Source organism: Rana temporaria, chromosome 7 (assembly GCF_905171775.1).
Source record: "Rana temporaria chromosome 7, aRanTem1.1, whole genome shotgun sequence".
In the NCBI taxonomy this organism is placed as follows: Eukaryota; Metazoa; Chordata; class Amphibia; order Anura; family Ranidae; genus Rana; species Rana temporaria.
The window spans coordinates 123862045-123876441 of NC_053495.1; the positions used below are offsets into that span (position 1 = coordinate 123862045).

A 14397-nucleotide genomic window follows, 5' to 3' on the forward strand; every position below is an offset into this window, starting at 1 on the left:
CATAAAATGTGGAGTTATTCATTTAAGTATCCACTATTCTTATATTTGAGATGTAATATGTATTGTATAAACATACTACTGATTAGTTATGTGTGCCACTGTCTTTGAACTAAATCTTATTTTTAATTGTATCCATTAAGGGACATCCTGGATTGATTGGTCTGATAGGTCCTCCTGGAGAACAGGGTGAGAAGGGAGACAGAGGACTTCCAGGTCCACAGGGAACTCCCGGATTCAAGGGTGATGGAGTAAGTGTGCAAATTGTCGCTAAACAACACTTAAATGGTATTTGGGGAGTCCTAAATGAATCTTTAAGCAAATTATTTTCCTCAATATTCTATCATGTGCAATAGGTATATTGCAGTAATTTAATTTCAGAACCAATCTCATTTTATATCGTATCTCATGCTACCTTTAGCTTAGTTATACTTGTGTTTTCTTATTTTGCTAATAATGTATTTATCTCAACCAGGGTGTCAGTGGTTCCTCTGGTCCAAATGGTCCTCCCGGCCCTCCAGGGTTACCTGTAAGTATTTTACAAATCTTTAATCTGCATTTCCAACACATAATCCACATAACTTTGCCATCATAAACTGGCCACAGACATAAACATTTTCGTTAGCAATGCATAAGCTAATAAATTAATGACCTGACTTATATCTGCATTCATAGTATAGCACAGTGGAATCATCCATAAGGCAACTGAGGCAGTAGCCTAGGGCCTGTCGGATATCCAAGGAGCTCAGATGCAACCATCATACTTCTACAGTTCTCCACTGTCTCCACTGGTCAAAGTCATGCACCTGCCTGCCTCACAAGAGTGGTTGCTCTTGTAGGTGTTGGTGTATGATGGGACTATGCCAGTACAGTCATTGCAAATGAGGTGGCTTATCTGTGCTTTTTCTTACCAATCTCAGTAGAAGGAATAGGCAGCCAAAGCTGCTTTCATGCTAGAACCCCACTCTCAACAATGTAGAAAAAATCATCACGTATATGGATGTACCTAGCTAAATCATTTATATTCCTGCTTTTAGTTCCCCTGTGTTAGTCATCTATGTACTCTATCAAACAAGCTTGCCTCTAATACTAAACAACCTTCCAGTTGTAAAGGGCACCAATACACCTTATTTTAAACACAGTAGTTGATAACTCTAATAATCCTTCAATATAATGTGTCAATGTAGAAATGTAACATTATCAGTAACTGAGGATTATTTGCTGTTTAATTAGCATTGAAATGGCTGTGCTACTCATTAAGACAAGTTCCTAGGAACATTTTCAAACTGCACACATGTAAACAAACATATTGTGTATCTATTGCAAATAATCATTCTCTGTATTTTGCCCATAGGGTCCTCAAGGTCCAAAAGGCTCAAAGGGTTCAGGTGTAAGTATATATTTTGTTACTGTTTATCTAAAATGCTAGCTCAATAACTTTGTGGTGTACTTACATAATTTCTATAACTATAGGCAATACCTATCATGTTTTTCTCTGTTCACAATCTACCTATACTTCCTCCTGAATACTTTAAACTTTCAAATTAATAAATGTGATCTTAAATAACACATCAAACAGCCCCTATGATTTTAATTATGGGCATTTCGTTTTATTTTAGCCTTGTATGACTGCAATTTTGCATTTTATATAATCTACAGGGTCCTTCAGGTCAGAAGGGAGATGGCGGTATGCCTGGACCCCCTGGACCACCAGTAAGTATCTTTTTAAGCCTACATTTATTTTTTCACCCATGAGTGACCACACTTAACATTTGGTACTATATTGTGCTTGATGATAAAGAATTTGGACTATTTATTAAAATCCTAATGACGGGATTAATAGATGTATTTAGCTTAATTCAAGCCTATAGTAATGTATTTATTACAGGTATTTATATAGTGCAACTTTATGCAATGCTTTACATATATATTGTACATTCACATCAGTCCTTGGCCTCAAGGAGCTTACAATTTAAAGTCTCTAACTCACATTTATACATAAACATACTAGGGCCAGTTTAGACAGGGACCAACTAGCCTACCAGCATGTCTTTGGTGTGTGGGAGGAAACCTACACAGGCACAGGGAATAAAGGCAAACTCCAGGCAGGTAGTGCTTTGGTTGGGGTTCAAACCAAAGCACTCTAGTGCAGTCATGCGGAAGTGCTAACCGCTATATTACTTTTTATAGGGACCACCAGGAGAAGTCATCCAGCCACTGCCTATTCAATCACCAAGGAAGACCAGAAGATCCCCTGAAGACATGATGGCAGATGCAGCAGACAATATTTTGGATTATGATGGAATGGATGAGATCTTTGTTTCTTTAAATTCTCTGAAACAAGACATAGAGCGCATGAAATATCCAGAAGGATCCCAGAACAATCCTGCTAGAACATGCAAAGATCTCCAGCTCTCTCACCCAGAGTTCCCTGATGGTATGTAAAAAAAAGAGAAGACACCGTTTTAACTTGGATCTGCTTTTTGCTAGAACACAACTTTTTCAGTATTTTTTTTCTTTGCTTATACATTTTGATAGTTACAGCTTTCATGGAAAAATGCATTTAATATAGGCCTGTTTAAAATAAATTTTTGTAATATCCTTACAACATCAAACACCAAACCAACAACTGTAGATGAACAAACAATTTTCACATAACAATATTCATGTTGTGTTTTTATTTCCCTATCTGTCAAAGAAAAAAGCATCAAACATATTGCATACCTTAATTGTGTCCCTGCCAGTGACCAGCCAAGTTCAGCATAATGTATACAGCGCCTGTCTTTGAATCCCAGCTTATCTTGTTTCCTGCCTTCTCAGCGGTAATGCCCAATGATGTGAGCAATTCATCACATGTAATCTGCAGTGTGGGGGCCATTGTTCCATCATCTGCTATAATCGTCCTACAAACATAACAAATGCAATTTAAGAAAGTACAATATCAGGCAGATTAACCTGTTCTATTCCACGTATAACAAAATTTCTATGAATTTAAGCATAAATTTTTTTTTAATATAAAACAAAAAAATATATACAAAAATGACTACTGCTGTATAATATTAATGCCCGTGCACACAGCTTGCAGTCTCCTATATATACAAAGGACAAAAAAGAAGGTGAAAGATTTAACCCGAGATGGCGTTCAGTTCACTTGCATCAAAGGGAAAAAAAAATGAAAATCTTTCTTCATGTTTTATGATTTATAATAAGCCCTTCTCTTCTTCCCTTCAGGTGAATATTGGATCGATCCAAACCAGGGCTGCTCTGGAGACTCATTCAAAGTGTACTGCAACTTCACAGCCGGAGGGGAGACCTGTATCTATGCAGACAAGAAGTCAGAAGGAGTAAGTGAAACTCTCCTTATTTAGCATTATGACCTTCTTAGTGTTAGATTAACTCAGAGTTTTCCTTAGATAGTCTATTGTCCTAAAGAAATAAACGGTTCCTGGGCATAAGAATGTGAGGACTGGACAATGAATGCAAACCTTTCGTATAAACTAAAAGCCAAACCTTTTTGTAGTAGACACCCACTGGTGCCTGAAGTTACCTTTATACTCACCCTGCCTGGATTGTGATTACCAGAGCTTGTTATTAGAAATCCCAATAATTCTGGATATTGAGGAAGGGAACAACACAAGACATGGCCCTATTCTTCCCCTTGTTGAAACAATTATTACCTGAGCAACCAGTTATTAGGCACCATCAGGGATCAGGGGTGGACCATAGAGTGTTTAATTGCCAATAATATTTGTTATTACCATTGATTACTGACATATTTATTGAGACAGTGGTGAGAGAGCAGCTTGAAAGGAGAATTTAGCACAGGGTAGATGGGTCGGTTTGGTTTTTAGTTTATCTAACAGCTTTGCTTTGGTGCAAATTTAATTAAAGACTCCAATTATTATTGTTGTCCATATACAGCACACATTTGGATGGGGGGAAAACGTATGAATGATCATTTTACATCCCAATTTTATAATTCATACAAAGTACCTATTTTACAATCAAATGATAAATGCAAAGTGCATCTGGTATGCACTCTAGGCTGTCTAAAAAAAGAGAGCCCAGAATTATTCCTGCACTTGCTCACTGTTCTTCTCTAGCTGGCTGAAGATGAAGATGTCACTGTCACTACTAGGATGGGAGGTGTAGTGTGTTCCTCCTTTGAGTCACATAGCCAACTTATTTAGTGTGATAAAACACCATTCTGCAAGCAGGTAATCCTAGCTCAGCAGTCATCCCGCAATCCAAAACCCTAGGGTACTAAACTTTCATTTGTCACTTTCAGATGGATGTAGAAGGGTATATATGAAATATTTATATACCACATTTTATATACTGTATACCTGACAAAACAAATAATAAATGTTCAAAAAATGTATTTCTACTACTAAATGTAATACATGAATACTGAAAATATATGGAAAAATTATTCACTTTAAAGAAGCTTCAGTTGATCATGTCTTTTCTCTATTAAATAAGGTGCGAATTTCATCCTGGCCAAAAGAAAACCCTGGCTCCTGGTTCAGTGAATTCAAGAGAGGAAAACTGGTATGCCAAATTCTTATCAAATATTAATCCATATTCTCATGGCCTTCTAAATAATCCTTACCTACTGTATGTATCTAGGCTATTCAACACTGCTTTTAAATATAATTCAGTTGTTTTCTCTTGAAATGTATTATATTTTTGTATATGCAAAAATCAGTTGAAAACATGGATCAATAGTCAACATTAAGTGTCTTTTTGATAAGGTCACGTTAGTAAAAAAAATGTAAAGTGCTCAACTGCACTTCATATGTATATTTTTTAACAGTAGAAGCCGTATATTAAAATGTATACGTATAACCAAAACGCTTTGTTTTGGGTAGAGTAGGAAAGGCTTAAAACTCTTTTAAGGGTTTTTTTTGCTGTCTGTGCTAAACTGGGGAAATTTACATTCACTACCCCACCAACAGAAAATGAGAGCAAACCTCATCAAAGTCAAGGGAATAATTATCTAAAGGCTAAAATCTTGGCTTACCCCTTTCTTTGTCTCTTTGAACTTTCCCAATATGGACACCATTCAAAAATTAACAGAGGATCTAAATCTTCTCCACTTGATCCAAAACAAAACAAAAAAATGCCTTTACATACACTTTAATGCTACATATTATCAGTTTGAACACCATTCTTACTTTTTCTCTATAGCTTTCCTATGTGGATGTTGAGGGTAACAACATTAACCAAGTTCAGATGACATTCCTAAGACTTCTCAGTGCTTCTGCCCGCCAGAACTTTACATACAGCTGTCACCAGTCAGTGGCCTGGCACGACGCTGTTAGCAACAACTATGACAAGGCCCTGCGGTTCCTGGGATCAAATGATGAGGAAATATCATACGACAACAGTCCCTTCATTACAGCCCTACATGATGGATGTGCAGTAAGTATATAAGTCATATAGATAGCACAAACCCCACACAGTTTAAAACATTTTTGTAATATGCATGTGAATTTCAACAGTTTATATAAATAATCATATCAGGGATTGTTAGTGTATCTTTTATTTTTTACTTTTTTCTGCTTGCAGTTTGAAATGTACCTTCTGCTTAGTAGTACTGCAGCGACTATTTTTTATTGTTCGTCTTTCTCAGTATAGCTTAGCAGTCTAATAAAATTTATCAAAATTGGTACACTTTTTAAACAGCCTTACATTTTATCCTAGCAATCACTCAGCAAAATTGCTAACTGCAGTGCTTACTATACAGATAGACACTATAGGGGGAATCCAAAATTCTGTAAATAGGATACATGCTTGTGAAACATTGAATAACATTAAAGTAAACTACCACAAGATTTGTAATTTTTTATCCAGGCACCAATGCCACACTGCATAGCCAGGCAATTAACCTACATCTGCAACATAGCTTGCACATGAACATAACCATAACATGCTGATTGGATAGTAAATGTGCAGCAGCACACTGAGATCATCCTTCTGCTCACTATGCTCTCCTGTCAGCATGTTCATTGTTAGCATAGGTCTGCTGAAGTAGATTGTATAAGACTCCTGCAACTCATTCCCCCAGGACTGCTTAAGAACATGTGACAATTGTTGCATAAAAAAAGGGGCCTATTTATAACAGACAACAGATACTACTTTATGTGTGTGGGGTGCCTGCAGTATTCCTTAAAGAGGAAGTAAACCCTGATGGGTGTTACTTCCTCTTTGTTTCCCTGCAAATGTAAAGCATAATGGGCTACAGGGAAAAAGAAGCCCATTATGTGACACAGGAGAAGCCTGCAATGTCCCCGTCTTCCTCACGAGTAGCGAGCAGCCATCCTTTACTCCTTTTTCTTCCGGCGACAGGAACTCCGGCTCTGTGAGTAGCCGAGGTCACGCGACGTCACTCCCGCACATGCGTGCGGGAGCCTCCACTCACGGAATTACTCGAGTTAGAAAGAGCACATTGTTCCCTTTCTACCTCTGGTGCATGCGCAGAACAAATCGGCGTATGACCAGGTCTGTGAGATAATCATTGTATGAGCATTAAAAAAGCCATATAACATGTACACCTTGATAAATAGATAGCACCATACAATATATTTATCCATACCCCGACTGTCTAGTAATCACAACTGCAAACTGCTCGCCATTAATAATTGACACCATGCAGCTCAGGAAGATGCTTAGCTCTCCTCAAGCTATCTACATCTTTGACAGCATAATTAGGGAAGAAACAATATCAAGCAAGTGGACATTGATGGTCAGACTTTCAGGCCAAGGAAGTATGGTTTTGTAAAAATATATAATTTAATAGCATATAAATAAATTAAACAGGATATACAGAAAAAAATACAAAAGAGAATTTATCACAAATTGATCAACAGCAAGTGACCACTGTATATTCCTTGGAAGTCGCCAAGGCACGTTTCGCCGTGGGGCTTCTTCAGGGCGAGGATGAGGAATATAAAGTTAGCAGAGAGATAGAACCTTATATGGCTGGTGGTCCCTCGACGAGTGCATCCACGGGGCATATAAGATACAGGTGGAAATAGACAGGTCGGGAGATAAGCTTAGGTATAAGCTTTCATATATCGAAAATCTTGGGTAGATCGAAAGAGTCAAAACTACATATCCAAGGAGTGGAAATTATACACCACAGGAGGAATTGTAACTCGGACTATTTTTGTGAGGTCCTGAGCAAACTGGGACAGCAGATGGCAGTGCAACAGCAATGTAGGGGAGCTTACATAGAAAAACCCTGTCTGTAGCAGCATTTGCATGGGGCATTAGTACAAGCCATGTATCTGATTGCAGCAATGCGTCTGTGTCCCAGGGTGTACACACGGTAACACAGACGCATTGCTGCAATCAGATACATGGCTTGTACTAATGCCCCATGCAAATGCTGCTACAGACAGGGTTTTTCTATGTAAGCTCCCCTACATTGCTGTTGCACTGCCATCTGCTGTCCCAGTTTGCTCAGGACCTCACAAAAATAGTCCGAGTTACAATTCCTCCTGTGGTGTATAATTTCCACTCCTTGGATATGTAGTTTTGACTCTTTCGATCTACCCAAGATTTTCGATATATGAAAGCTTATACCTAAGCTTATCTCCCGACCTGTCTATTTCCACCTGTATCTTATATGCCCCGTGGATGCACTCGTCGAGGGACCACCAGCCATATAAGGTTCTATCTCTCTGCTAACTTTATATTCCTCATCCTCGCCCTGAAGAAGCCCCACGGCGAAACGTGCGTTGGCGACTTCCAAGGAATATACAGTGGTCACTTGCTGTTGATCAATTTGTGATAAATTCTCTTTTGTATTTTTTTCTGTATATCCTGTTTAATTTATTTATATGCTATTAAATTATATATTTTTACAAAACCATACTTCCTTGGCCTGAAAGTCTGACCATCAATGTCCACTTGCTTGATATTGTTTCTTCCCTAATATAATTACAGATGTGGCCCATGTGAGTGCTATCCTTGTGTTTCTACTTCAATCTTTTTTCCTCTCTGCGTCTTCCTCTCCCTCCTTTCTTTTTCTCCTCTCTCCTCCTTTTTCATTTTCTTTTTCTCTTCTTCTTTCTTCCTTTTTACTCTTCCTCCAGGTTCTCTAACCAACCCCTCCCTTCTTTGAATCATATTTGACAGCATAATGGCTCATAAGAAGCATTTTTCATTCAGACTTTGCAATTGCATTGGGGGGAACTGAGCAACAACTTGAGTTTCAAAGTGTCTATTTCCAGTGGTGATTGCTGGACAACCAGAGCATGGATAGATGTTAAACATGCTGCTTCGCATTTATCATGATACATGATATTGACTTTAGACCTTAGCCGATTAATTACGTTGTACAATGTACTTATAGTTTCATAGTAGGTAAGGTTGAATAAAGACAATAGTCCACCCGGTTCAACTTGCGTAGGTGTGTGTGTGTGTCAGTGTCGATTATCATTTGACATATACCTGTATTTTGTGTTCACTAAGATGCACGTCCAAGAGTATTTAAAAAATATCAATACTGCCCGCTGACAGTACCAATTGTATAGTTTCATAGTAGGTAAGGCTGATAATAAAAGAGAAAAAAGCAGAACGCTAAATAAATTATAGTTTGGTATAATAGATGGTATGCTATTATATATATATATATATATATATATATATATATATATATATATATATATATATATATATATATATACATATATACATATATACATATATATATATATATATATATATATATATATATATATATATATATATATATATATATATACATACATATATACATATATATATATACATATACACGGTATATTGTTTTGATATAAAAGTAATTTTCCCTGTCTGCACTCAGGAAGCATCTTCAGCACATATATTATGAAAAGTGTTTTCTACACCACTAAACACACATCCTATTTATAAATTAGCAAAACTAATTGCTTCTCCATGGCTTTTGATAGACCTGTGTTTTAATTTGTTCTAAATCAGTAATAAATATTACAGTACACATAAAGCAATTAGATATCTCTATTGATGTAACCATTTTATTGACTTATGGAAATATTTTTAAGCCTAATGCTTTTAACAATCAATATACTCCCTGGATAAATGGCAGACCAGATAGTATGCATTAAAAGTGCATTTATTAGGTTTTCAAGGTGTTTTGTTTACAGCAACAATGGGGGCAATAATGTGAGATCAGAACTATAAATAAAGGGAAGACCCTCACTATGCCAACATCCAATAAGTATATGTAAGGACTGAGAACAACTGTAAAAAAAAAAAAGCGGACTTTGAGGCACATCAGGAGGCAGTGAATATACAAAAATTGTCTTTATTACAAAAATAGGTTAAAAAACATATAAACGTTAGAACAACACCCTAATATTCGACACAGTCAACGGATACCCTATACAGCAAACATAAAGGTTGGATCCGTGCATATATAGAAAGTTTGTAGATGTATAGATATAGATAGTTGTATCTGTATAAGAAGATATGATCCAACAATGCCTCCACGCTCGCTTGTCAACGCCTTTCACAATTTGATAGTTTCCTCAGGACACTGGTTAGGTGCTGATATACAATTCAAATATGACAAAAAAAAGAACATATACATATCCAAAATAATAAATCAGTGTGTATGCGCCAAAATATTAGAACATACGTATACATCTTGGAAAGTGAGCATATATCACACATAAACATAACAACATATATATGCTGGGCGCACCCTTTATCACATCATCATTCCTCATTAGTTTTTCACTAATTTCAGATGCAGCTCTTTCAAGTTTCACTATTGGCACCAGTATCCATTTATATATTATTCTTATATATGCTTGCCTAATGGACCTTTAATCTCAATATAAGGGGACACCACACATCACATACTATGGGGGATAATTACTTGATGTTAATTACGAAAGGCAAATCCACTTTGCACTTCCAGTGCATTTGAAAGTGCACTGGAAGTGCAGTTGCTGTAAATCTGAGGGGTAGATCTGAAATTAGGGGAAGCTCTGCTGATTTTATCATCCAATCATGTTCAAGCTAAAATGCTGTTTTTTATTTTCCTTGCATGTCCCCATTGGATCTACAGTGACTGCACTTCCAAGTGCACTTGCAATGCACTTGTAGTGAAAAGTGGATTTCCCTTTAGTAAATAACCCCCTATGAATCAAAGGCAATATTTATGGGGATCTGGCCACTAAGCTTGTCACTCTTGCTGAAGACTTCCTCAGTACAGGCTTTCACTGACATTATAGAAGTGGGTGGGCCTGGCTTGGTAATTAACTAGAAAGCTATCAAACCATTGTGTAGCAGCTCAGGGGGCATCATGTGCCAACCCAGGTATTTAATTCAGGGTTTGTCGACCCCTGCTTTAGTAGATATAGAACATTTCCACTGTTCAATAACATATAAGATCTTAGTATTTCTGCCTAGTCATACCAATGCATTTTGTATATTTTTACAGGTGAAATATACTGCATTGTAATTTTGTTGCCTGCCTTTGTTAGCTGCATAGATTTAAGCTGCAGGTGTTCATGGCCTAATGGAATAGCACATAAAAATATATTGAGAGATTATGTGATAATTATATTATAATTGAATATGCCATGTGGCATCCTCTTCAGTCCAGAGTGACTGTTTTCTACAGTGTATTCCAGCTAATTAATTGAGTAAAGAGAACCATGCCTTTAAATTTCCCATTAGGATTATGGGTATTTTGAGACAATATATTGCGCTATACAATTACAGCAGCAGCAATAATATTTAGAGATCCAGCAGAGTGCTAACATTTACATTGGTTTAGTTATTAAATATCCATTGTGTGCTTACACTTTTGTTTCATCTCTTCCAGCTAAGGAAAGGATACGCACGGACAGTCCTGGAAATCAACACCCTAAAGATAGATCAATTGCCTCTAGCAGATGTTATGATCAGTGACTTTGGGGATCAGAATCAGAAGTTTGGATTTGAGGTTGGGCCAGCCTGCTTCTTAGGTTGAGACTGGAATACGGACAAGCAGCTTCTAAAAAAAATGTGTAAAAAATTATTTTCTAAAAAAAGGCGCGTCAGGCTTTGGATACCACCAGAGACGTGTTCGCCACATGCAAGTTTTGAATATGGATTGTGCAGAGGGGAAGAAAAAACTGATAAATAACAAGAAAAAAAAGCTAAGTGCAGTTACTTAGAATTTGCCAGCCATCCTCATCTCGGGCAGAATCACATGACTTAACCAGAAAGCATTTGCCAAAATATGAAGGACTTAGATGTGATACTGTAAGGACAGCCATGTCCTCCTTTCATGGAAATCTTTTGGTGCTGGAAAATACCTAAAACAGGCTTCATCCATAATAGGTGCTATTCATTTCTTGTAAATGGGTTTATCAAATGCTGTACACATGTAATTATTCTGCATACCTATTATACACTTGCATGTCCCTTTCCAAAACTTGCATGTGACTCTGGGTTGAGCCATAAAACAAAGAGAAAAAACAAAACAAAAAAGGTTCCCCACTGTGTAAAAAGGATACAGTGTCTGTATTGTGCAAAATAATGTGTAATTCCAGTGGACTCCAACCCTTCTTTCTGACTTCAAATAAAATCCCTTTGTATATATTGATGTGGAAGACCTCTCTTATTTGCTGTTGCTAAAACAAAATAAATATATATATATATTTACAGTCTTTATATATAAAGCCTCAGGTTTCCAAACTGGAAGACAAAAAAAATGATAATCAAAATTTGCCTATTTTTGTGTTGCATTTTTCTTTTGCAATATGAAACCATTTTGGTGCAATATTTGATGGTGCTAATACCTCATTCCAGGATGTCATGACATGCATGTATATACCTAAAATAACTTTTTTTAATTATTATTTGTGGTCGGGGAAATATGTATTGAGAGATATTTCTGTATAAGATATTTGTCAATTCTGTGTGAAGTCTTTGGTCAACTCAAGTTTGTTTGAATTAATGTATCATAGAGGTTTGTGCATCTTCAATCACTTAATATTAAAACTGGACTCCAAACACTAGTTATGCATTTGTTCAGTGTTTACAAGTATCCGTAACTAATTAACAGTGGTCAGCGTGAATGTTGGTAAATATAGTTTAAGCTAAGACTAAAAAGCAAAACATATTGGACAGTGCTAAAATGTGCTATCATAATTTAACTTTTATATTTATGTAAAGGGATATGTTGAGGTCATGTGATTCTACCCGATTGCAAAGAAACATAGGAGGGGCTGCTAATTAAATATGCATCCAAATTTGTTTAGGAACTTCATGTGGATTTTTTTCCTCCCCTTTCTGGTTTTAGCTGGAAAATAAAGATAAAGATTTTCACATTAAAAATAAAATCCTTTTGTAATTATTTTTCATAATATATGTAAGACTTGAAAATTGTTTGTTACTCTTTCATAAATAAACTGTTAAATTAATTGGTCTCAGATCCCACTAGCTCATTTTCCCATGACGTTTAATTAACAGGATATAGAATTATTTTTTTTCTTTTACTGATGAAAGTCCTTTTTTTATACAAAAAAAAAAATTGTCACCTCACAGAGGATATGAAAAATGTTGCCAATAAATTCAAGTCTTGTTTACTTTAATGTTCCTTTCATTTCTTAAAATATATTGTTTATGCATATATATCCAACATTTCCAGTATGAGCAAAGCTACCATAATGCACGTATGTCTGCACCTTCTTGGGTTAGTTATGTAGTTATTGTTGGGTTCTTTGAGTTGAATTGTAGTATATAATAAAATATTTTTACAAATGCTTGAACATATATATTTTGGGTACCCTTTCTACTGTTCTTCTTGATGTAAGTCATAGTAATCCTTGCTATAAATAATCAGAGGCACCCATGTCAGCCCAGTATTAAGCCAAGACCAACTAATTCAGCTAGCTTATTTTCTATTTTCTAGATGGTTGGTATCATGGCATGACTTTTAACCCTATCTTTAAAACATGCCTGTCTGTTATTGTTGATGTAGTGCTGCTATTTTTCTTTCTAAATGTCAAACATATACACTGATTCCAGATCTATAAAGATCTATAACAGCTGTACATCCTCAACAAATAATACAGATTAGCTGACATTGGAGTATTTAAAATGTTATTAATTGATCGGGGCATGCAAAAAACAAAGTAACTAGTCAGGTGTTTAAAAAGGTCCAAGTATTTGTAGCTCTGTACCCTTAAAGAAAGGAAAGGCCGATGGTTGCTATACTGTATATGATTACTTTGTTTGCTATATGGTATTTTTTAATAATATAATTTAAAAGGGTACCAAAGACAAAATCAATTCTGACATAAATCTTTGTTTTTCTGAATTCCTCCTGTAACTTACTTCTTTTACTTGTTGATCCTGCTAGTACGTCTGTTATTTTTCAACTTTCTGTAACAGACCAAGCTTATTTATTTATGTAAAACCAGGGCTCAAGTCCTGCGGGAACGCGTGGGAACGGAGTCCGACTAGAGCAGCCGAGCCGCCCGATTCAATCCTTCACTAAGCGGCGATGCCCAGCTCGAGTCACTGTCAGGGGCAGCAAACCTTAGTATATCCTTTATGTTACTGGCCGCTATTCCGTCACTTCCTCGATGCCGCAATGTCTCCTGGGAGCTTTTGTCATTGTTCCCAGGAGACATTGCGGAGGTCTGCCGCGAGTTATTGCGGGATTTAGAAAGAACTAAGTTCTTTCTAAATCCCACGATAATTGAAAATATTCGAATAACTCATGGAGTGGGATTATGTAGGCAACACACAAAAAAGCTTCAAAAATATATAAAAAATTATATCAATTTATTACAAAAATAGAAATATTATACACATACAAAAATATATCAAAAAATCACATAAATATACAATGTACAAATCATAAACGATGTAAATACTGTCCGGCATATGGTACCATCACCAAGATTTGGGAGGTAAGTTGTAGCTGAAAGCCGACACGTTTCGAATGCTACGCATTCTTCATCATGGCATATACAAGTATTACATCTAAAGTAGATCAAAATATGATATAAATATTAGGCATATTCACAATATAATAATATACTTTCTTCATTAGACAGAGAAACAGCATATATATTGGTGAAAAGGAGCTCACCTGTTGTTTAAAAATGTTGTGCCTAAGGGTATAAGCCAAGAGCCCCCCGATATCCTGGGACATGGATGTCTCTTATTGCAGGCTGTACCATACAAAAATCCCTATTTTTTATCACTCATAGAGTGGATAGAACCAATTGGTTCAATTGGGTGGCATTGGAAATCCTATATAAAGGAGATAAGAAATGAAAGAACCCCCAGGGGAGGAAGAAAAGGAGAGAAACAAACGATTCTCATCAATAAGGGTATATGAATATGTGCCAGTGTAAAGCA

The 14397-nt window shown here is 36.3% G+C and overlaps 1 protein-coding gene across 5 annotated transcripts in view; it reads left to right on the forward strand.

Moving 5' to 3' along the window:
- The window catches only part of COL11A1 (collagen type XI alpha 1 chain), a 255883-nt gene extending 243266 nt beyond the window's left edge, over positions 1-12617 (forward strand). For all 5 annotated transcript variants that reach the window (XM_040359914.1, XM_040359918.1, XM_040359916.1 and 2 more), the window contains 9 exons: positions 141-248; positions 473-526; positions 1352-1387; positions 1657-1710; positions 2188-2434; positions 3229-3341; positions 4480-4548; positions 5188-5421; positions 10862-12617. In XM_040359914.1, coding sequence (XP_040215848.1) covers positions 141-248; positions 473-526; positions 1352-1387; positions 1657-1710; positions 2188-2434; positions 3229-3341; positions 4480-4548; positions 5188-5421; positions 10862-11008 — 1062 coding nt within the window. In that variant the 3' untranslated portion in view covers positions 11009-12617. The remainder of the gene's footprint in view (positions 1-140; positions 249-472; positions 527-1351; positions 1388-1656; positions 1711-2187; positions 2435-3228; positions 3342-4479; positions 4549-5187; positions 5422-10861) is intronic.
- Positions 12618-14397: the final 1780 nt, after the last annotated feature.